The sequence below is a fragment of the Pseudophryne corroboree genome, chromosome 9 (genome assembly GCF_028390025.1).
Source record: "Pseudophryne corroboree isolate aPseCor3 chromosome 9, aPseCor3.hap2, whole genome shotgun sequence".
Classification (NCBI taxonomy): domain Eukaryota; kingdom Metazoa; phylum Chordata; class Amphibia; order Anura; family Myobatrachidae; genus Pseudophryne; species Pseudophryne corroboree.
The window spans coordinates 480,910,462-480,935,441 of NC_086452.1; the positions used below are offsets into that span (position 1 = coordinate 480,910,462).

At 45.8% G+C, this 24,980-nt stretch overlaps 1 protein-coding gene across 1 annotated transcript in view; it reads right to left on the reverse strand.

Moving 5' to 3' along the window:
• Positions 1-24,980, reverse strand: part of CDHR4 (cadherin related family member 4) — a 233,471-nt gene that overhangs the window by 32,566 nt on the left and 175,925 nt on the right. Inside the window, exons 5-8 of the mRNA XM_063941453.1 lie at positions 15,168-15,312; positions 10,821-10,923; positions 7,894-8,106; positions 6,806-6,951 (exon numbers count right to left, since the gene is read on the reverse strand). Coding sequence (XP_063797523.1) covers positions 6,806-6,951; positions 7,894-8,106; positions 10,821-10,923; positions 15,168-15,312 — 607 coding nt within the window. The remainder of the gene's footprint in view (positions 1-6,805; positions 6,952-7,893; positions 8,107-10,820; positions 10,924-15,167; positions 15,313-24,980) is intronic.

The window sequence follows — 24,980 nt, forward strand, 5'->3', positions numbered from 1 at the left end:
TAGTAGTGCCCTAGGTAATGTTATGCCCCATAGTAGTGCCCTAGTTAATGTTATGCCCCATAGTAGTGCCCTAGTTAATGATATGCCCCATAGTTGTGCCCTAGTTGATGTTATGCCCTATAGTAGTGGCCTAGTTAATGTTATACCCATAGTAGTGCCCTAGTTAATGTTATGCCCCATAGTAGTGCCCTAGATAATGTTATTCCCTATAGTAGTGCCCTAGATAATGTTATGCCCCATAGTAGTGCCCTAGATAATGTTATGCCCCATAGTAGTGCCCTAGTTAATGTTATACCCATAGTAGTGCCCTAGTTAATGTTATGCCCCAAAGTAGTGCCCTAGTTAATGTTATGCCCTATAGTAGTGCCCTAGATAATGTTATGCCCCATAGTGGTGCCCTAGATAATGTTATGCCCCATAGTAGTGCCCTAGATAATGTTATGCCCTATAGTAGTGCCCTAGTTAATGTTATGCCCTATAGTAGTGCCCTAGTTAATGTTATGCCCCATAGTAGTGCCCTAGTTAATGTTATACCCATAGTAGTGCCCTAGTTAATGTTATGCCCTATAGTAGTGCCCTAGTTAATATTATGCCCCATAGTAGTGGCCTAGTTAAAGTTATACCCATAGTAGTGCCCTAGATAATGTTATGCTTCATAGTTGTGCCCTAGATAATGTTATGCCTATAGTAGTGCCCTAGTTAATGTAATGCCCTATAGTAGTGCCCTAGATAATGTTATGCCCCATAGTTGTGCCCTAGATAATGTTATGCCTATAGTAGTGCCCTAGATAATGTTATGCCCCATAGTAGTGCCCTAGATAATGTTATGCCCCATAGTAGTGCCCTAGTTCATGTTATACCCATAGTAGTGCCCTAGATAATGTTATGCTTCATAGTTGTGCCCTAGTTAGTGTTATGCCCCATAGTAGTGCCCTAGTTAATGTAATGCCCAATAGTAGTGCCCTAGGTAATGTAATGCCCCATGGTAGTGCCCTAGTTAATGTTATGCCCCATAGTAGTGCCCTAGATAATGTTATGCCCTATAGTAGTACCGTAGATAATGTTATGCCCATAGTAGTGCCCTAGATAATGTTATGCCCCATAGTAGTGCCCTAGTTAATGTTATGCCCCATTGTAGTGGCCTAGTTCATGTTATGCTCCATAGTAGTGCCCTAGATAATGTTATGCTTCATAGTTGTGCCCTAGTTAATGTTATGCCCCATAGTAGTGCCCTAGTTAATGTAATGCCCAATAGTAGTGCCCTAGGTAATGTAATGCCCCATAGTAGTGCCCTAGATAATGTTATGCTTCATAGTTGTGCCCTAGTTAATGTTATGCCCCATAGTAGTGCCCTAGTTAATGTAATGCCCAATAGTAGTGCCCTAGGTAATGTAATGCCCCATAGTAGTGCCCTAGTTAATGTTATGCCCCATAGTAGTGACCTAGTTAATGTTATGCCCTATAGTAGTGCCCTAGATAATGTTATGCCCTATAGTAGTGCCGTAGTTAATGTTATGCCCTATAGTAGTGCCGTAGATAATGTTATGCCCATAGTAGTGCCATAGATAATGTTATGCCCTATAGTAGTGCCGTAGATAATGTTATGCCCATAGTAGTGCCATAGATAATGTTATGCCCCATAGTAGTGCCCTAGATAATGTTATGCCCCATAGTAGTGCCCTGGATAATGTTATGCCCTATAGTAGTGCCGTAGATAATGTTATGCCCATAGTAGTGCCATAGATAATGTTATGCCCCATAGTAGTGCCCTAGATAATGTTATGCCTCATAGTAGTGCCCTAGTTAATGTTATGCCCCATAGTAGTGCGCTAGATAATGTTATGCCCTATAGTAGTGCCCTAGTTGATGTTATGCCCCATGGTAGTGCCCTAGTTGATGTTATGCCCCATAGTAGTGCCCTAGTTACTGTTATGCCCTATAGTAGTGCCCTAGATAATGTTATGCCCTGTAGTAGTGCCCTAGTTAATGTTATGCCCTATAGTAGTGGCCTAGTTGATGTTATGCCCCATAGTAGTGGCCTTGTTAATGTTATGCCATATAGTAGTGCCCTAGATAATGTTATGCCCCTTAGTAGTGCCCTAGATAATGTTATGCCCTATAGTAGTGCCCTAGTTAATGTTATGTCCCATAGTAGTGCCCTAGATAATGTTATGCCATATAGTAGTGACCTAGATAATGTTATGCCCCATAGTAGTGCCCTAGTTAATGTTATGCCCCATAGTAGTGCCCTAGATAATGTTATGCCCCTTAGTAGTGCCCTAGATAATGTTATGCCCTATAGTAGTGCCCTAGTTAATGTTATGTCCCATAGTAGTGCCCTAGATAATGTTATGCCCCAGAGTAATGCCCTAGTTAATGTTATGCCGCATGGTAGTGCCCTAGTTAATGTTATGCCCCATAGTAGTGCCCTAGATAATGTTATTCCCTATAGTAGTGCCCTAGATAATGTTATGCCCCATAGTAGTGCCCTAGATAATGTTATGCCCTATAGTAGTGCCCTAGATAATGTTATACCCCATAGTAGTGCCCTAGTTAATGTTATGCCCTATAGTAGTGCCGTAGATAATGTTATGCCCATACTGGTGCCCTAGATAATGTTATGCCCCATAGTAGTGCCCTAGTTAATGTTATGCCCCATTGTAGTGGCCTAGTTCATGTTATGCTCCATAGTAGTGCCCTAGATAATGTTATGCTTCATAGTTGTGCCCTAGTTAATGTTATGCCCCATAGTAGTGCCCTAGTTAATGTAATGCCCAATAGTAGTGCCCTAGGTAATGTAATGCCCCATAGTAGTGCCCTAGATAATGTTATGCTTCATAGTTGTGCCCTAGTTAATGTTATGCCCCATAGTAGTGCCCTAGTTAATGTAATGCCCAATAGTAGTGCCCTAGGTAATGTAATGCCCCATAGTAGTGCCCTAGTTAATGTTATGCCCCATAGTAGTGACCTAGTTAATGTTATGCCCTATAGTAGTGCCCTAGATAATGTTATGCCCTATAGTAGTGCCGTAGTTAATGTTATGCCCTATAGTAGTGCCGTAGATAATGTTATGCCCATAGTAGTGCCATAGATAATGTTATGCCCTATAGTAGTGCCGTAGATAATGTTATGCCCATAGTAGTGCCATAGATAATGTTATGCCCCATAGTAGTGCCCTAGATAATGTTATGCCCCATAGTAGTGCCCTGGATAATGTTATGCCCTATAGTAGTGCCGTAGATAATGTTATGCCCATAGTAGTGCCATAGATAATGTTATGCCCCATAGTAGTGCCCTAGATAATGTTATGCCCCATAATAGTGCCCTAGTTAATGTTATGCTCCATAGTAGTGCGCTAGATAATGTTATGCCCTATAGTAGTGCCCTAGTTGATGTTATGCCCCATGGTAGTGCCCTAGTTACTGTTATGCCCTATAGTAGTGCCCTAGTTAATGTTATGCCCTATAGTAGTGGCCTAGTTGATGTTATGCCCCATAGTAGTGGCCTTGTTAATGTTATGCCATATAGTAGTGCCCTAGATAATGTTATGCCCCTTAGTAGTGCCCTAGATAATGTTATGCCCTATAGTAGTGCCCTAGTTAATGTTATGCCCCATAGTAGTGCCCTAGTTAATGTTATACCCATAGTAGTGCCCTAGTTAATGTTATGCCCCATAGTAGTGCCCTAGATAATGTTATGCCCCTTAGTAGTGCCCTAGATAATGTTATGCCCTATAGTAGTGCCCTAGTTAATGTTATGTCCCATAGTAGTGCCCTAGATAATGTTATGCCCCAGAGTAATGCCCTAGTTAATGTTATGCCGCATGGTAGTGCCCTAGTTAATGTTATGCCCCATAGTAGTGCCCTAGATAATGTTATTCCCTATAGTAGTGCCCTAGATAATGTTATGCCCCATAGTAGTGCCCTAGATAATGTTATGCCCTATAGTAGTGCCCTAGATAATGTTATGCCCCATAGTAGTGCGCTAGATAATGTTATACCCATAGTAGTGCCCTAGTTAATGTTATGCCCCATAGTAGTGCCCTAGTTATTGTTATGCCCATAGTAGTGCCCTAGTTAATGTAATGCCCAATAGTAATGCCCTAGATAATGTTATGCCCCATAGGAGTGCCCTAGTTAATGTTATGCCCATAGTAGTGCCCTAGTTAATGTAATGCCCAATAGTAGTGCCCTAGATAATGTTATGCCCCATAGGAGTGCCCTAGATAATGTTATGCCCCATAGTAGTGTCCTAGTTAATGTTATGCCCTATAGTAGTGCCCTAGATAATGTTATACCCTATAGTAGTGCCCTAGTTAATGTTCTGTCCCATAGTAGTGCCCCAGATAATGTTATGCCCCATAGTAGTGGCCTTGTTAATGTTATGCCCCATAGTAGTGCCCTAGTTAATGTTCTGTCCCATAGTAGTGCCCTAGGTAATATTATGCCCCATAGTAGTGCCCTAGATAATGTTATGCCCCATAGTAGTGCCCTAGATAATGTTATACCCATAGTAGTGCCCTAGTTAATGTTATGCTCCATAGTAGTGCCCTAGTTGATGTTATGCCCCATAGTAGTGCCCCAGATAATGTTATGCCCCATAATAGTGCCCTAGATAATGTTATACCCCATAGTAGTGCCCTAGTTAATGTTATGCCCCATGGTAGTGCCCTAGTTAATGTTATGCCCCATAATAGTGCCCTAGATAATGTTATACCCCATAGTAGTGCCCTAGTTAATGTTATGCTCCATAGTAGTGCCCTAGTTGATGTTATGCCCCATAGTAGTGCCCTAGATAATGTTATACCCATAGTAGTGACCTAGTTAATGTTATGCCCCATAGTAGTGCCCTAGTAAATGTTATGCCCCATAGTAGTGCCCTAGATAATGTTTATGCCCTATAGTAGTGCCCTAGTTGATGTTATGCCCCATAGTAGTGCCCTAGATAATGTTATACCCATAGTAGTGCCCTAGTTAATGTTATGCCCCATAGTAGTGCCCTAGTTGACGTTATGCCCCATAGTAGTGCCCCAGTTGATGTTATGCCCCATAGTAGTGCCCTAGTTAATGTTATGCCCCATAGTAGTGCCCTAGATAATGTTTATGCCCTATAGTAGTGCCCTAGTTAATGTTATGCCCCATAGTAGTGCCCTAGGTAATGTTATGCCCCATAGTAGTGCCCTAGGTAATGTTATGCCCCATAGTAGTGCCCTAGGTAATGTTATGCCCCATAGTAGTGCCCTAGGTAATGTTATGCCCCATAGTAGTGCCCTAGGTAATGTTATGCCCCATAGTAGTGCCTTAATTAATGTTATACCCTGTAGTAGTGCCCTAGATCACATGATGTCACATTATAGGGCTGCCAGTGCACATTATGCCACACTATAGTGCCCCCAGTTCATATTGTGCCACATTGCCATGTCTGAGTCCATATTATATAACACAAATATAATTTTCAATATACACTCAACGTTACTTGAGTGTATATGAATATTTGATCGGGCGCACAAAAGCAAATATATCTACCTGTATACACACGGAAAAAAGGTTTTATCTTTTGTCAATACATATAATAAATAGCTTCCAATAGCAGCTCCTATGGGACAACTGGATGTCAAGATAAGATAAATATATAAATCTCTGATAAACTAGAGACAAACATAAGGAGCGCTGGTTTAAAATTCAATTCATAAATTTAATATCAATTTAAACACACATAGTATAGTAAAAACTCAATTGAGTATCTATATAAGCTGACGCTTCAATAAGCTCATAATAGTGCACATAACTGTATTTAAAAGTTCAAAGATAGATTCCAATCATGATCTACAGCAACAGAAATCAGCTGGTAATTGTCGGTCAAAGCTTAATTAGCAATCCAGGGTTCCTTTTATCTGCCTTTCAGTTGTAATTATGTCCTCCAAGTGCGCTCTAGTGGTAAGCGGTTTCCTCAGGAGGTTAAAAATTTTAACCTCCTGAGGAAACCGCTTACCACTAGAGCGGAGAAACGCGTAGAGGACGCTCCATTGTGCACCGTGTATGCTACAGTCAGCCTGGTTCCCTGCCACTCGTTTCCTCCGTGTGCAAACCTTTCAGTGCGTCTACCAGTTGTGAGGACCGAACGCCGTGACCGCCATATCCGGCAAGCCCTCCCGGGACATCCTGACCGCTGGGTCCAACACCGTTAAGTATCCATGCAGTGTCAGCTTGAAAAATACTAGCAATTTGGTGGAGAAATTTCCGTGACAGCCTGGTCTGGTAATTCCATCTTCTGCATTGTCTGTGTGATTATACTAAACGGATAATTGAACTGCTATAGAGGTCTAATCTGAATTATCATAAAACCATTCTATGCTCTCTAATCATCTGCGCACTTGGAGGACATAATTACAACTGAAAGGCAGATAAAAGGAACCCTGGATTGCTAATTAAGCTTTGACCGACAATTACCAGCTGATTTCTGTTGCTGTAGATCATGATTGGAATCTATCTTTGAACTTTTAAATACAGTTATGTGCACTTTTATGAGCTTATTGAAGCGTCAGCTTATATAGATACTCAATTGAGTTTTTACTATACTATGTGTGTTTAAATTGATATAAAATTTATGAATTGAATTTTAAACCAGCGCTCCTTATGTTTGTCTCTAGTTTATCAGAGATTTATATATTCATATTATATAACAGTATAATGCCATCCAGTTCATGTTATACCACATTACAATGAGCAGGTCCAGGGGCATTGTATGTTGTAATGGGATACAGTAGAGACAAGTAGGTGAAACCACCCATTGGTGTAGGACTTACCTGCACATTGATAGTAATGGAACAGTAGGTGGTCCTCTGATTGGCAGGATCCGGATGAATGTCATTGTTCAGATCCACCACCATGATGCTGAGCGAGTAGCTGGTTACAGTCTCGTAGTCCAAAGGGCCAAGTAGCTTGATTTCTCCTGTGTGATGGATGGATATGGATTAGAGCTGGCCCATGACGCTATATCCCTCTTATAGGAACGCTCCAGAACAGAGTCCGCCATGTGTCAGAGGAACGGGGGAGAGGCCTCTCTGAGCTCTGATGTGAGGGTGGCCATTCATTATCTTATTATCACATCCGTACCCATATGCCAGTATTACACCCAATGTCCCTCTGCATTGCCATACTGTCCCCCTCGTCCTGTCCCGCATGCCCCTGACAAGATTTCCTTTACAGACTACAGCTTTGTAGATCTCCTGTGCTCCTCCATCTCTCTTCCCACACCATCTTTTTATACCCCCCCCCCCACTCTCTCTGCCCCCCTTCCTTGTCATGCTGTCCTCCTCGTCCCATCCCTGTCCCTCTCCTGTCTCTGTCCCGCCTGTCCCTCAGTCTGTCTCTCTGTCCTGCACTGTCTCTTCCCCCCGCTGTCTCTTATACACCAGTGCCTCCTTTCTCCATGAGCAGCCACTGGTCTTCTATCACTGGTTGGATATGCACACGTGTGCACTGACAGGCTGATGCACTTTCTATCAGCAGACGGTTTTATTATATAGATGAGTAAAGAATGATGGTAATAAATCATCTTCCTGCACTCTAACCTCCAGACATTTGCTGGTTACTTACTGCCCTATACCCGCTGATGTCGCTGGACACTGTGTGCTCTGTAATGGATTAGGCTGAATCACTTTTCCTCTATTGGCTTCCATATTGTAATAGAACTGATCTCCTGTCGGACGCTCAGCTGACAGCGCTGCAGATGGTCGCCATGCAGCATTCGCGCCCCTGGATCAAGCGTGATCACTAATGAATAGGGATTGGTGGTTCAGAGCACAGATCTGGAACGGGCCCCTTTGGTAACTTGCTTTGTGTGATGGGATTTGGTCCCCACGGAATAAAACAAGTAATAGTCATGTCTCACCGGTCCTAGGGACGATATAGAAGACAGTTGGAGTCGGGCCGCCGATGATGGAGTATTGTACATTGTTAAATGGGTAGTCAGCATCAGTGGCGTTCAGCTGTCCCACAGACGTCCCAAATGGCGAGTTTTCATTTATGTTGTAGGAAAAGGGTCCGATACACGCGGGGTTATAGTTATTCACAGGCGTGACCGTCACAAAGACCGGAATGTTGGCTACAAACCAGACAGAGAGAAAGATCTCTTACATGGAGAAGACATTGCATCACAAAATGTTACTACGGACATACCCAGATAGTACTTATCTATAGATCGCAAGCTCTTGTGACCAGTGTCCTCTCTCATATTGTTTCCCCACACTTGTAATTACGTTTTATTGCTGTCATATTATTTATTATACATACAGTACGATATGGCCGCTGTAGGGAGGTGAGGGGGGCGGGAATGGTGTGCCCATCCCACAGCCCCCTACTCAGAGTGAGCCTCATGGGGCGGGATCTCACCCTCCATTCCTGCTACATCTTCCCTTATACAGGGTGATGAAAAAGTCGCAGTACACCCTTTTTGTTTAAAAAAATGGGAAAACTGAATACTCCGGTATTCAGTGGGTGAGGTGGGCTATCTTTTAGGGTATGTACCGAACATGGGCACCATCTTGAAATCGGCCATCTTGAATCTAAGTTTTTTCAAATGGAAAGGGGGTCCTGTAACATGTCATACAACATCAGAATTTGCCGAAAAGTTTATTGCTGCAAACAGATTAGAAATAGCAGCTATGGTTCAAAAGTTACACCACTTTTTTGTTGCAGGTGAAGATGGCTTTGACAAAAGAGGAGAGAGTTAATAGAACATATACCGCTGCCCCTGTGTATAATGACCACATGTATATACTGCTGCCCCTGTGTATAATGCCCACATGTATATACCACTGCCCCTGTGTATAATGCCCACATGTATATACCGCTGTACCTGTGTATAATGCCCACATGTATATACTGCTGCACCTGTGTATAATGCCCACATGTATATACTGCTTCCCCTGTGTATAATGCCCACATGTATATACTGCTGCACCTGTGTATACTGCCCACATGTATATACCACTGCCCCTGTGTATACTGCCCACATGTATATACCACTGCCCCTGTGTATAATGCCCACATGTATATACTGCTGCACCTGTGTATAATGCCCACATGTATATACTGCTGCACCTGTGTATAATGTCCACATGTATATACTGCTGCCCCTGTGTATAATGCCCACATGTATATACCGCTGCACCTGTGTATAATGCCCACATGTATATACCGCTGCACCTGTGTATAATGCCCACATGTATATACTGCTGCACCTGTGTATAATGCCCACATGTATATACTGCTGCCCCTGTGTATAATGCCCACATGTATATACCGCTGCCCCTGTGTATAATGCCCACATGTATATACTGCTGCCCCTGTGTATAATGCCCACATGTATATACCGCTGCACCTGTGTATAATGCCCACATGTATATACTGCTGCACCTGTGTATAATGCCCACATGTATATACTGCTGCCCCTGTGTATAATGCCCACATGTATATACTGCTGCACCTGTGTATAATGCCCACATGTATATACTGCTGCACCTGTGTGTAATGCCCACATGTATAAACTGTTGCCCCTGTGTATAATGCCCACATGTATATAATGCTGCCCCTGTGTATAATGCCCACATGTATATACTGCTGCCCCTGTGTATAATGCCCACATGTATATACCGCTGCCCCTGTGTATAATGCCCACATGTATATACTGCTGCCCCTGTGTATAATGCCCACATGTATATACTGCTGCACCTGTGTATAATGTCCACATGTATATACTGCTGCCCCTGTGTATAATGCCCACATGTATATACCGCTGCACCTGTGCATAATGCCCACATGTATATATCGCTGTACCTGTGTATAATGCCCACATGTATATACTTCTGCACCTGTGTATAATACCCACATGTATATACCGCTGCACCTGTGTATAATGCCCACATGTATATATACCGCTGCACCTGTGTATAATGCCCACATGTATATACTGCTGCACCAGCGTATACTGCCCACATGCATATACCACTGCCCCTGTGTATAATGCCCACATGTATATACTGCTGCACCTGTGTATAATGCCCACATGTATATACTGTTGCACCTGTGTATAATGCCCACATGTATATACTGCTGCCCCTGTGTATAATGCCCACATGTATATACCGCTGCCCCTGTGTATAATGCCCACATGTATATACTGCTGCCCCTGTGTATAATGCCCACATGTATATACTGCTGCCCCTGTGTATAATGCCCACATGTATATACCGCTGCCCCTGTGTATAATGCCCACATGTATATACTGCTGCCCCTGTGTATAATGCCCACATGTATATACCGCTGCACCTGTGTATAATGCCCACATGTATATACTGCTGCACCTGTGTATAATGCCCACATGTATATACTGCTGCCCCTGTGTATAATGCCCACATGTATATACTGCTGCACCTGTGTATAATGCCCACATGTATATACTGCTGCACCTGTGTGTAATGCCCACATGTATATACTGTTGCCCCTGTGTATAATGCCCACATGTATATAATGCTGTCCCTTTGTATAATGCCCACATGTATATACTGCTGCCCCTGTGTATAATGCCCACATGTATATACTGCTGCACCTGTGTATAATGCCCACATGAACCCTTGGGCTCATATATTGTGTGTAAATCTGGCTCTGGTGCTAGCCAGTGCCTCCTTAGCCATCGACCGCACCACCAGGCCCTGTCCTCCAGTCAGCGGTGTCTCCCCTCTGGTCTTGTCCTGGAGGTGTAGTGTGCGGGTGAGTTTAGTGTGGATCCTGTATTTACCCTTTTCCTATAATGCTTACTGGTCAGTGCCGGCGTTCCATTGTCGGTTACCACCACTGTGGCCGCGTACTGGAAATTCACGCTGGCAATTGCAGAGGAGTCATAAGTCAGCGTATTATTAATCTGCAGAGAAAACATAGGTGACGCAGGTGAGAGAGGTGACAGAGGTGACCCAGGTGACACAGGTGACCCAGGTGACATAGGTGAGACTGGTGACACAGGTGACAGAGGAGACACAGGTGACATAGGTGAGACTGGTGACACAGGTGAGACTGGTGACACAGGTGACACAGGTGAGACTGGTGACACAGGTGAGACTGGTGACACAGGTGACATAGGTGAGACTGGTGACACAGGTGACACAGGGGAGACTGGTGACACAGGTGAGACTGGTGACACAGGTGACATAGGTGAGACTGGTGACACAGGTGACCCAGGTGACATAGGTGAGACTGGTGACACAGGTGACAGGTGAGACTGGTGACACAGGTGACATAGGTGAGACTGGTGACACAGGTAACAGAGGAGACACAGGTGGCATAGGTGAGACTGGTGACAGAGGTGGCAGGTGAGATTGGTGACACAGGTGAGACTGGTGACACAGGTGACACTGGTGACATAGGTGAGACTGGTGACCCAGGTGACATAGGTGAGACTGGTGACACAGGTGACAGGTGAGACTGGTGACACAGGTGAGACTGGTGACACAGGTGAGACTGGTGACCCAGGTGACATAGGTGAGACTGGTGACACAGGTGACAGAGGAGACACAGGTGACCCCGGTGACATAGGTGAAACTGGTGACACAGGGGACACAGGTGAGACTGGTGACACAGGTGACACAGGTGAGACTGGTGACACAGGTGACATAGGTGAGACTGGTGACACAGGTGAGACTGGTGACAGAGGTGACACATGTGACAAAGGTGACAGAGGTGACGCAGGTGACAGAGGTGACACAGGTGACAGGAAACACAGGTGACAGAGGTAACACAAGTGACAGTGGAGACACAGGTGACACAGGTGACATAGGAGACCCAGGTGACACAGGTGACACAGGTGATACAGGTGAGACTGGTGACACAGGTGACAGAGGTGACACAGGAGACACAGGTGACAGAGGTGACACAGGAGACACAAGTGACACAGGTAACACAGGTGACACAGGAGACACAGGTGATACAGGTGACACAGGAGACACAGGAGACACAGGTGATACAGGTGGCACAGGTGACACAGGTGACAGAGGTGACACAAGTAACACAGGAGACACAGGTGACGCAGGTTATTGTTAGACTCACAGCTTTCCACTGAGGATATATGAAGATATAAATAGCGACAAATTCTACAACACAAAGATTTCACTGTCCAGATAGAAACCTCCGCTGTAATCTAGTATCAGGGAACTTATCATGTGTGACAGGCATCCCCCCATGCTGGGTAATAGCAGGGCCCCTGCAAGAGTCACATATATATGACACATCACGCGCTCACTACCGGTATATAGATATGGAGGATTACGCTGTATTATGGTCTGGCTGAGCCGCAGAGGTCACACAGGTCAGCGAGTTTTAGCAACTGCGCATGTATGAGAAAATCAGAACCTCCTGCATGTGCGCACAAAGGCGCTGATCGGGACAGACGGTAGCGAAAAGTGCTGGGTGTTCCTGGGCGGAGACTGGGAGGTGGCCTGAAGTGAGCGCAAAAACAGGAGTGTGTTATGGGAGTGCCGGGGGCATCAGAGGAAGAAGTGTGTTATGGGAGTGTTGGTGGGGGCGTGTCAGGGGTGTGTTATGGGATGTTGGGGGCGTGTCAGTGACAGGGGTGTGTTATGGGAGTGTCGGGGGCATGTCAGTGACAGGAGTGTGTTATAGAAGTGTTGGGGGCGTGTCAGTGGAAGGGGTGTGTTATGGGAGTGTCAGGGGCATGTCAGAGGTGTGGTATGGGAGTGTTAGGGGCTTGTCAGTGACAGGGGTGTGTTATGGGAGTGTCGGGGGCATGTCAGTGACAGGAGTGTGTTATAGAAGTGTTGGGGGCGTGTCAGTGGAAGGGGTGTGTTATGGGAGTGTCAGGGGCATGTCAGAGGTGTGGTATGGGAGTGTTAGGGGCGTGTCAGTGACAGGGGTGTGTTATGGGAGTGTCGGGGCGTGTCAGTGACAGGGGTGAGTTATGGGAGTGACAGGGGTGTGTTATGGGAATGTCGGGGCGTGTCAGTGACAGGGGTGTGTTATGGGAGTGTCGGGGGCGTGTCAGTGACAGGGGTGTGTTATGGGAGTGTCGGGGGTGTGCCAGTGACAGGGGTGTGTTATGGGAGTGTCTGGGGCGTGTCAGTGACGGGTATATTATGGAAGTGTTGGGGCGTGTCAGTGTAAGGGGTGTGCTATGGGAGTGTTGGGGGCGTGTCAGTGGAAGGGGTGTGTTTTGGGAGTGTCGGGGGCGTGTCAGTGACAGGGGTGTGTTATGGGAGTGTCGGGGGCTTGTCAGGGGAAGGGGTGTGTTTTGGGAGTGCCGGGGGTGTGTCAGTGACAGGGGTGTGTTATGGGAGTGTCGGGGTTGTAGTGACAGGGGTGTGTTATGGGAGTGTCAGGGGCGTGTCAGTGAAAGGGGTGTGTTATGGGAGTGTCGGGGGTGTCAGTGACAGGGGTGTGTTATTGGAGTGTCGGGGCGTGTCAGTGAATGGGGTGTGTTATGGGAGTGTCGGGGGTGTCAGTGACAGGGGTGTGTTATGGGAGTGTCGGGGTTGTAGTGACAGGGGTGTGTTATGGGAGTGTCAGGGGCGTGTCAGTGAAAGGGGTGTGTTATGGGAGTCTGAGGGGCATGTCAGTGACAGGGGTGTGTTATGGGAGTGTCGGGGGTGTGTCAGTGACAGGGGTGTGTTATTAGAGTGTCGGGGGAGTGTCAGTGACAGGGGTGTGTTATGGGAGTGTCGGGGCGTGTCAGTGACAGGGGTGTGTTATGGAAGTGTCGGGGGCGTATCAGTGACAGGGGTGTGTTATGGGAGTGTCGGGGGAGTGTCAGTGACAGGGGGGTGTTATGGAAGTGTCGGGGCGTGTCAGTGACAGGGGTGTGTTATGGAAGTGTCGGGGGCGTATCAGTGACAGGGGTGTGTTATGGGAGTGTCGGGGGCGTGTCAGTGACAGGGGTGTGTTATGGGAGTGTCAGGGGCGTGTCAGTGACAGGGGTGTATTATGGGAGTGTCGGGGGCGTGTCAGTGACAGGGGTGTGTTATGGAAGTGTCGGGGTCGTATCAGTGACAGGGGTGTGTTATGGGAGTGTTGGGGGCGTGTCAGTGACAGGGGCTGCGTTCTCAGCCGCATAGCCACAACAGCAGGGGCCATGGGCAGACAGGGACACTGCTATATAGCTGGTGCCAGTGTCGTTGGTGTGTCTAGAATCACCGGCGGCCTAATAAAGGCTGTACGCTCCTAATCTAGAACCCCTTGTGGTGAAAGCAGTGTATAACTCTCAGAGCTGGTAATATCGGAGCATACTGTTGGCAGACATGGCACGTACCGGGCGCAGAGCTGGTAATATCGGAGCATACTGACGGCAGTGCAGAGCTGGTAATATCGGAGCATACTGTCGGCAGACGTGACACGCACTGGACGCAGAGCTGGTAATATCGGAGCATACTGTCAGCAGATGTGACACGTACCGGGCGCAGAGCTGGTAATATCGGAGCATACTGTCGGCAGACGTGACACGCACTGGACGCAGAGCTGGTAATATCGGAGCATACTGTCAGCAGATGTGACACGTACCGGGCGCAGATCTGGTAATATCGGAGCATACTGACGGCAGTGTAGAGCTGGTAATATCGGAGCATACTGTCGGCAGACGTGACACGCACCGGACGCAGAGCTGGTAATATCGGAGCATACTGTCGGCAGAAGTGACACGTACCGGGCGCAGATCTGTTAATATCGGAGCATACTGTCGGCAGACGTGACACGTACCGGGGCAGAGCTGGTAATATCGGAGCATACTGACGGCAGACGTGACACCTACCGGGGGCATAGCTGGTAATATCGGAGCATACTGTCGGCAGACGTGACACGTACCGGGCGCAGATCTGGTAATATCGGAGCATACTGTCGGCACACGTGACACGTACCGGGGGCAGAGCTGGTAATATCGGAGCATACTGACGGCAGACGTGACACGTACCGGGGGCAGAGCTGGTAATATCGGAGCATACTGACGGCAGAGGTGACACGTACCGGGCGCAGATCTGGTAATATCTGAGCATACTGACGGCAGACGTGACACGTACCGGGGGCAGAGCTGGTAATATCGGAGCATACTGACGGCAGACGTGACTGGGTGCAGAGCCGGGTATACTGATCGCGGCATTGCTGGGTACTGACCTGCAGCTGCGAGCCCTGCATACGGAAGGAATACAGAGAGTTGGCGTTGGGGGTGATGGAGTAGGAGAAGACGGTAGAATCTGGGTCAGTACAGGAGAAATCCGCAAACATGTAACCAATAGGCTGGTCCTGGGGAACCTGTGCACTGCGCGTAAAACAGAACAAGGGTCAGCGCAATACTGTGGAGAAATGCATAGGACAACTCCCCACTGTCATTGTGCAGGTGTAATTCCCAGTATCTGTCATTATCCTGCCTGTATGTAGTACTGCACAGTATCACTCCCCACATTCAGTGTGCTGGGTGTAATTCCCAGTATATGTCATTATCCTGCCTGTATGTAGTACTGCACAGAATCACTCCCCACATTCAGTGTGCTGGGTGTAATTCCCAGTATATGTCATTATCCTGCCTGTATGTAGTACTGCACAGTATCACTCCCCACATTCAGTGTGCTGGGTGTAATTCCCAGTATATGTCATTATCCTGCCTGTATGTAGTACTGCACAGTATCACTCCCCACATTCAGTGTGCTGGTGTTATTCTCAGTATCTGTCATTATCCTGCCTGTATGTAGTACTGCACAGTATCACTCCCCACAGTCAGTGTGCTGGTGTTATTCTCAGTATATGTCATTATCATGTCTGTATGTAGTACTGCAAAGTATCACTCCTCACATTCAGTGTGCTGGTGTTATTCTCAGTATCTGTCATTATCCTGCCTGTATATAGACCTGCACAGTATCACTCCCCACATTCAGTGTGCTGGTGTTATTCTCAGTATATGTAATTATCCTGCCTGTATGTAGTACTGCACAGTATCACTCCCCACAGTCAGTGTGCTGGTGTTATTCTCAGTATATGTAATTATCCTGCCTGTATATAGACCTGCACAGTATCACTCCCCACATTCAGTGTGCTGGTGTTATTCTCATTATATGTCATTATCCTGCCTGTATGTAGTACTGCACAGTATCACTCCCCACAGTCAGTGTGCTGGTGTTATTCTCAGTATATGTAATTATCCTGCCTGTATGTAGACCTGCACAGTATCACTCCCCACATTCAGAGTGCTGGTGTTATTCTCAGTATATGTCATTATCCTGCCTGTATGTAGTACTGCACAGTATCACTCCCCACAGTCAGTGTGCTGGGTGTTATTCTCAGTATATGTCATTATCCTGCCTGTATGTAGTACTGCACAGTATCACTCCCCACATTCAGTGTGCTGGTGTTATTCTCAGTATATGTCATTATCCTGCCTGTATGTAGTACTGCACAGTATCACTCCCCACAGTCAGTGTGCTGGTGTTATTCTCAGTATATGTCATTATCCTGCCTGTATGTAGTAATGCACAGTATCACTCCCCACAGTCAGTGTGCTGGTGTTATTCTCAGTATATGTCATTATCCTGCCTGTATGTAGTACTGCACAGTATCACTCCCCACATTCAGTGTGCTGGTGTTATTCTCAGTATATGTCATTATCCTGCCTGTATGTAGTACTGCACAGTATCACTCCCCGCAGTCAGTGTGCTAGGTGTTATTCTCAGTATCTGTCCTTATCCTGCCTGTATGTAGACCTGCACAGTATCACTCCCCACAGTCAGTGTGCTGGTGTTATTCTCAGTATATGTCATTATCCTGCCTGTATGTAGTACTGCACAGTATCACTCCCCACATTCAGTGTGCTGGTGTTATTCTCAGTATATGTCATTATCCTGCCTGTAAGTAGTACTGCACAGTATCACTCCCCACAGTCAGTGTGCTGGTGTTATTCTCAGTATATGTCATTATCCTGCCTGTATGTAGTACTGCACAGTATCACTCCCCACAGTCAGTGTGCTGGTGTTATTCTCAGTATATGTCATTATCCTGCCTGTATGTAGTACTGCACAGTATCACTCCCCACATTCAGTGTGCTGGTGTTATTCTCAGTATATGTCATTATCCTGCCTGTATGTAGTACTGCACAGTATCACTCCCCACAGTCAGTGTGCTGGGTGTTATTCTCAGTATCTGTCCTTATCCTGCCTGTATGTAGACCTGCACAGTATCACTCCCCACAGTCAGTATGCTGGTGTTATTCTCAGTATATGTCATTATCCTGCCTGTATGTAGTACTGCACAGTATCACTCCCCACAGTCAGTGTGCTGGTGTTATTCTCAGTATCTGTCATTATCCTGCCTGTATGTAGTACTGCACAGTATCACTCCCCACAGTCAGTGTGCTGGTGTTATTCTCAGTATCTGTCATTATCCTGCCTGTATGTAGACCTGCACAGTATCAATCCCCACATTCAGTGTGCTGGGTGTTATTCTCAGTATATGTCATTATCCTGCCTGTATGTAGACCTGCACAGTATCACTCCCCACATTCAGTGTGCTGGTGTTATTCTCAGTATATGTCATTATCCTGCCTGTATGTAGACCTGCACAGTATCACTCCCCACAGTCAGTGTGCTGGTGTTATTCTCAGTATCTGTCATTATCCTGCCTGTATGTAGTACTGCACAGTATCACTCCCCACAGTCAGTGTGCTGGTGTTATTCTCAGTATCTGTCATTATCCTGCCTGTATATAGACCTGCACAGTATCACTCCCCACATTCAGTGTGCTGGTGTTATTCTCAGTATATGTCATTATCCTGCCTGTATGTAGACCTGCACAGTATCACTCCCCACATTCAGTGTGCTGGTGTTATTATCAGTATATGTCATTATCCTGCCTGTATGTAGACCTGCACAGTATCACTCCCCACATTCAGTGTGCTGGTGTTATTCTCAGTATATGTCATTATCCTGCCTGTATGTAGACCTGCACAGTATCACTCCCCACAGTCAGTGTGCTGGTGTTATTCTCAGTATCTGTCATTATCCTGCCTGTATGTAGTACTGCACAGTATCACTCCCCACAGTCAGTGTGCTGGTGTTATTCTCAGTATCTGTCATTATCCTGCCTGTATATAGACCTGCACAGTATCACTCCCCACATTCAGTGTGCTGGTGTTATTCTCAGTATATGTCATTATCCTGCCTGTATGTAGACCTGCACAGTATCACTCCCCACATTCAGTGTGCTGGTGTTATTCTCAGTATCTGTCATTATCCTGCCTGTATGTAGACCTGCACAGTATCACTCCCCACAGTCAGTGTGCTGGTGTTATTCTCAGTATATGTCATTATCCTGCCTGTATGTAGTACTGCACAGTATCACTCCCCACATTCAGTGTGCTGGTGTTATTCTCAGTATCTGTCATTATCCTGCCTGTATGTAGACCTGCACTGTATCACTCCCCACAGTCAGTGTGCTGGTGTTATTCTCAGTATCTGTCATTATCCTGCCTGTATGTAGTACTGCACAGTATCACTCCCCACATTCAGTGTGCTGGTGTTACTCTTAGTATATGTCATTATCCTGCCTGTATGTAGACCTGCACAGTATCACTCCCCACATTCAGTGTGCTGGTGTTATTCTCAGTATATGTCATTATCCTGCCTGTATGTAGACCTGCACAGTATCACTCCCCACATTCAGTGTGCTGGTGTTATTCTCAGTATCTGTCATTATCCTGCCTGTATGTAGTACTGCACAGTATCACTCCCCACAGTCAGTGTGCTGGGTGTTATTCTCAGTATCTGTCCTTATCCTGCCTGTATGTAGTACTGCACAGTATCACTCCCCACATTCAGTGTGCTGGTGTTATTCTCAGTATCTGTCATTATCCTGCCTGTATGTAGTACTGCACAGTATCACTCCCCACAGTCAGTGTGCTGGTGTTATTCTCAGTATATGTCATTATCCTGCCTGTATGTAGTACTGCACAGTATCACTCCCCACATTTAGTGTGCTGGTGTTATTCTCAGTATATGTCATTATCCTGCCTGTATGTAGACCTGCACTGTATCACTCCCCACAGTCAGTGTGCGGGGTGTTATTCTCAGTATCTGTCATTATCCTGCCTGTATGTAGTACTGCACAGTATCACTCCCCACATTCAGTGTGCTGGTGTTACTCTTAGTATATGTCATTATCCTGCCTGTATGTAGACCTGCACAGTATCACTCCCCACATTCAGTGTGCTGGTGTTATTCTCAGTATATGTCATTATCCTGCCTGTATGTAGACCTGCACAGTATCACTCCCCACAGTCAGTGTGCTGGTGTTATTCTCAGTATATCTCATTATCCTGCCTGTATGTAGTACTGCACAGTATCACTCCCCACAGTCAGTGTGCTGGGTGTTATTCTCAGTATATGTCATTATCCTGCCTGTATGTAGACCTGCACAGTATCACTCCCCACATTCAGTGTGCTGGTGTTATTCTCAGTATATGTCATTATCCTGCCTGTATGTAGACCTGCACAGTATCACTCCCCACTGTCAGTGTGCTGGTGTTATTCTCAGTATCTGTCATTATCCTGCCTGTATGTAGTACTGCACAGTATCACTCCCCACAGTCAGTGTGCTGGTGTTATTCTCAGTATCTGTCATTATCCTGCCTGTATATAGACCTGCACAGTATCACTCCCCACATTCAGTGTGCTGGGTGTTATTCTCAGTATCTGTCCTTATCCTGCCTGTATGTAGTACTGCACAGTATCACTCCCCACAGTCAGTGTGCTGGTGTTATTCTCAGTATCTGTCATTATCCTGCCTGTATGTAGACCTGCACAGTATCAATCCCCACATTCAGTGTGCTGGGTGTTATTCTCAGTATATGTCATTATCCTGCCTGTATGTAGACCTGCACAGTATCACTCCCCACATTCAGTGTGCTGGTGTTATTCTCAGTATATGTCATTATCCTGCCTGTATGTAGACCTGCACAGTATCACTCCCCACAGTCAGTGTGCTGGTGTTATTCTCAGTATATGTCATTATCCTGCCTGTATGTAGTACTGCACAGTATCACTCCCCACATTCAGTGTGCTGGTGTTATTCTCAGTATCTGTCATTATCCTGCCTGTATGTAGTACTGCACAGTATCACTCCCCACAGTCAGTGTGCTGGTGTTATTCTCAGTATCTGTCATTATCCTGCCTGTATATAGACCTGCACAGTATCACTCCCCACATTCAGTGTGCTGGTGTTATTCTCAGTATATGTCATTATCCTGCCTGTATGTAGTACTGCACAGTATCACTCCCCACAGTCAGTGTGCTGGTGTTATTCTCAGTATCTGTCATTATCCTGCCTGTATATAGACCTGCACAGTATCACTCCCCACATTCAGTGTGCTGGTGTTATTCTCAGTATATGTCATTATCCTGCCTGTATGTAGACCTGCACAGTATCACTCCCCACATTCAGTGTGCTGGTGTTATTCTCAGTATATGTCATTATCCTGCCTGTAAATAGACCTGCACAGTATCACTCCCCACATTCAGTGTGCTGGTATTATTCTTAGTATATGTTATTATCCTGCCTGTATGTAGACCTGCACAGTATCACTCCCCACAGTCAGTGTGCTGGTGTTATTCTCAGTATATGTCATTATCCTGCCTGTATGTAGACCTGCACAGTATCACTCCCCACAGTCAGTGTGCTGGTGTTATTCTCAGTATCTGTCATTATCCTGCCTGTATGTAGTACTGCACAGTATCACTCCCCACAGTCAGTGTGCTGGTGTTATTCTCAGTATCTGTCATTATCCTGCCTGTATGTAGACCTGCACAGTATCACTCCCCACATTCAGTGTGCTGGTGTTATTCTCAGTATATGTCATTATCCTGCCTGTAAATAGACCTGCACAGTATCACTCCCCACATTCAGTGTGCTGGTGTTATTCTCAGTATATGTCATTATCCTGCCTGTATGTAGACCTGCACAGTATCACTCCCCACAGTCAGTGTGCTGGTGTTATTCTCAGTATCTGTCATTATCCTGCCTGTATGTAGTACTGCACAGTATCACTCCCCACAGTCAGTGTGCTGGTGTTATTCTCAGTATCTGTCATTATCCTGCCTGTATGTAGACCTGCACAGTATCACTCCCCACATTCAGAGTGCTGGTGTTATTCTCAGTATATGTCATTATCCTGCCTGTATGTAGTACTGCACAGTATCACTCCCCACATTTAGTGTGCTGTTGTTATTCTCAGTATATGTCATTATCCTGCCTGTATGTAGACCTGCACTGTATCACTCCCCACAGTCAGTGTGCGGGGTGTTATTCTCAGTATCTGTCATTATCCTGCCTGTATGTAGTACTGCACAGTATCCCTCCCCACATTCAGTGTGCTGGTGTTATTCTCAGTATATGTCATTATCCTGCCTGTATGTAGACCTGCACAGTATCACTCCCCACAGTCAGTGTGCTGGTGTTATTCTCAGTATATGTCATTATACTGCCTGTATGTAGACCTGCACAGTATCACTCCCCACAGTCAGTGTGCTGGTGTTATTCTCAGTATCTGTCATTATCCTGCCTGTATGTAGTACTGCACAGTATCACTCCCCACAGTCAGTGTGCTGGTGTTATTCTCAGTATCTGTCATTATCCTGCCTGTATGTAGACCTGCACAGTATCACTCCCCACAGTCAGTGTGCTGGTGTTATTCTCAGTATATGTCATTATCCTGCCTGTATGTAGTACTGCACAGTATCACTCCCCACAGTCAGTGTGCTGGTGTTATTCTCAGTATCTGTCATTATCCTGCCTGTATGTAGACCTGCACAGTATCACTCCCCACATTCAGAGTGCTGGTGTTATTCTCAGTATATGTCATTATCCTGCCTGTATGTAGTACTGCACAGTATCACTCCCCACATTTAGTGTGCTGGTGTTATTCTCAGTATATGTCATTATCCTGCCTGTATGTAGACCTGCACTGTATCACTCCCCACAGTCAGTGTGCGGGGTGTTATTCTCAGTATCTGTCATTATCCTGCCTGTATGTAGTACTGCACAGTATCACTCCCCACATTCAGTGTGCTGGTGTTACTCTTAGTATATGTCATTATCCTGCCTGTATGTAGACCTGCACAGTATCACTCCCCACATTCAGTGTGCTGGTGTTATTCTCAGTATATGTCATTATACTGCCTGTATGTAGACCTGCACAGTATCACTCCCCACAGTCAGTGTGCTGGTGTTATTCTCAGTATCTGTCATTATCCTGCCTGTATGTAGTACTGCACAGTATCACTCCCCACAGTCAGTGTGCTGGTGTTATTCTCAGTATCTGTCATTATCCTGCCTGTATGTAGACCTGCACAGTATCACTCCCCACAGTCAGTGTGCTGGTGTTATTCTCAGTATATGTCATTATCCTGCCTGTATGTAGTACTGCACAGTATCACTCCCCACATTCAGTGTGCTGGTGTTATTCTCAGTATCTGTCATTATCCTGCCTGTATGTAGACCTGCACTGTATCACTCCCCACAGTCAGTGTGCGGGGTGTTATTCTCAGTATCTGTCATTATCCTGCCTGTATGTAGTACTGCACAGTATCACTCCCCACATTCAGTGTGCTGGTGTTACTCTTAGTATATGTCATTATCCTGCCTGTATGTAGACCTGCACAGTATCACTCCCCACATTCAGTGTGCTGGTGTTATTCTCAGTAGATGTCATTATCCTGCCTGTATGTAGACCTGCACAGTATCACTCCCCACATTCAGAGTGCTGGTGTTATTCTCAGTATATGTCATTATCCTGCCTGTATGTAGTACTGCACAGTATCACTCCCCACATTTAGTGTGCTGGTGTTATTCTCAGTATATGTCATTATCCTGCCTGTATGTAGACCTGCACTGTATCACTCCCCACAGTCAGTGTGCGGGGTGTTATTCTCAGTATCTGTCATTATCCTGCCTGTATGTAGTACTGCACAGTATCACTCCCCACATTCAGTGTGCTGGTGTTACTCTTAGTATATGTCATTATCCTGCCTGTATGTAGACCTGCACAGTATCACTCCCCACATTCAGTGTGCTGGTGTTATTCTCAGTATATGTCATTATCCTGCCTGTATGTAGACCTGCACAGTATCACTCCCCACAGTCAGTATGCTGGTGTTATTCTCAGTATATGTCATTATCCTGCCTGTATGTAGTACTGCACAGTATCACTCCCCACAGTCAGTGTGCTGGGTGTTATTCTCAGTATATGTCATTATCCTGCCTGTATGTAGACCTGCACAGTATCACTCCCCACATTCAGTGTGCTGGTGTTATTCTCAGTATATGTCATTATCCTGCCTGTATGTAGACCTGCACAGTATCACTCCCCACAGTCAGTGTGCTGGTGTTATTCTCAGTATCTGTCATTATCCTGCCTGTATGTAGTACTGCACAGTATCACTCCCCACAGTCAGTGTGCTGGTGTTATTCTCAGTATCTGTCATTATCCTGCCTGTATATAGACCTGCACAGTATCACTCCCCATATTCAGTGTGCTGGGTGTTATTCTCAGTATCTGTCCTTATCCTGCGTGTATGTAGACCTGCACAGTATCACTCCCCACAGTCAGTATGCTGGTGTTATTCTCAGTATATGTCATTATCCTGCCTGTATGTAGTACTGCACAGTATCACTCCCCATAGTCAGTGTGCTGGTGTTATTCTCAGTATCTGTCATTATCCTGCATGTATGTAGTACTGCACAGTATCACTCCCCACAGTCAGTGTGCTGGTGTTATTCTCAGTATCTGTCATTATCCTGCCTGTATGTAGACCTGCACAGTATCAATCCCCACATTCAGTGTGCTGGGTGTTATTCTCAGTATATGTCATTATCCTGCCTGTATGTAGACCTGCACAGTATCACTCCCCACATTCAGTGTGCTGGTGTTATTCTCAGTATATGTCATTATCCTGCCTGTATGTAGACCTGCACAGTATCACTCCCCACAGTCAGTGTGCTGGTGTTATTCTCAGTATCTGTCATTATCCTGCCTGTATGTAGTACTGCACAGTATCACTCCCCACAGTCAGTGTGCTGGTGTTATTCTCAGTATCTGTCATTATCCTGCCTGTATATAGACCTGCACAGTATCACTCCCCACATTCAGTGTGCTGGTGTTATTCTCAGTATATGTCATTATCCTGCCTGTATGTAGTACTGCACAGTATCACTCCCCACAGTCAGTGTGCTGGTGTTATTCTCAGTATCTGTCATTATCCTGCCTGTATATAGACCTGCACAGTATCACTCCCCACATTCAGTGTGCTGGTGTTATTCTCAGTATATGTCATTATCCTGCCTGTATGTAGACCTGCACAGTATCACTCCCCACATTCAGTGTGCTGGTGTTATTCTCAGTATATGTCATTATCCTGCCTGTAAATAGACCTGCACAGTATCACTCCCCACATTCAGTGTGCTGGTGTTATTCTCAGTATATGTCATTATCCTGCCTGTATGTAGACCTGCACAGTATCACTCCCCACAGTCAGTGTGCTGGTGTTATTCTCAGTATCTGTCATTATCCTGCCTGTATGTAGTACTGCACAGTAACACTCCCCACAGTCAGTGTGCTGGTGTTATTCTCAGTATCTGTCATTATCCTGCCTGTATGTAGACCTGCACAGTATCACTCCCCACATTCAGAGTGCTGGTGTTATTCTCAGTATATGTCATTATCCTGCCTGTATGTAGTACTGCACAGTATCACTCCCCACATTTAGTGTGCTGGTGTTATTCTCAGTATATGTCATTATCCTGCCTGTATGTAGACCTGCACTGTATCACTCCCCACAGTCAGTGTGCGGGGTGTTATTCTCAGTATCTGTCATTATCCTGCCTGTATGTAGTACTGCACAGTATCACTCCCCACATTCAGTGTGCTGGTGTTACTCTTAGTATATGTCA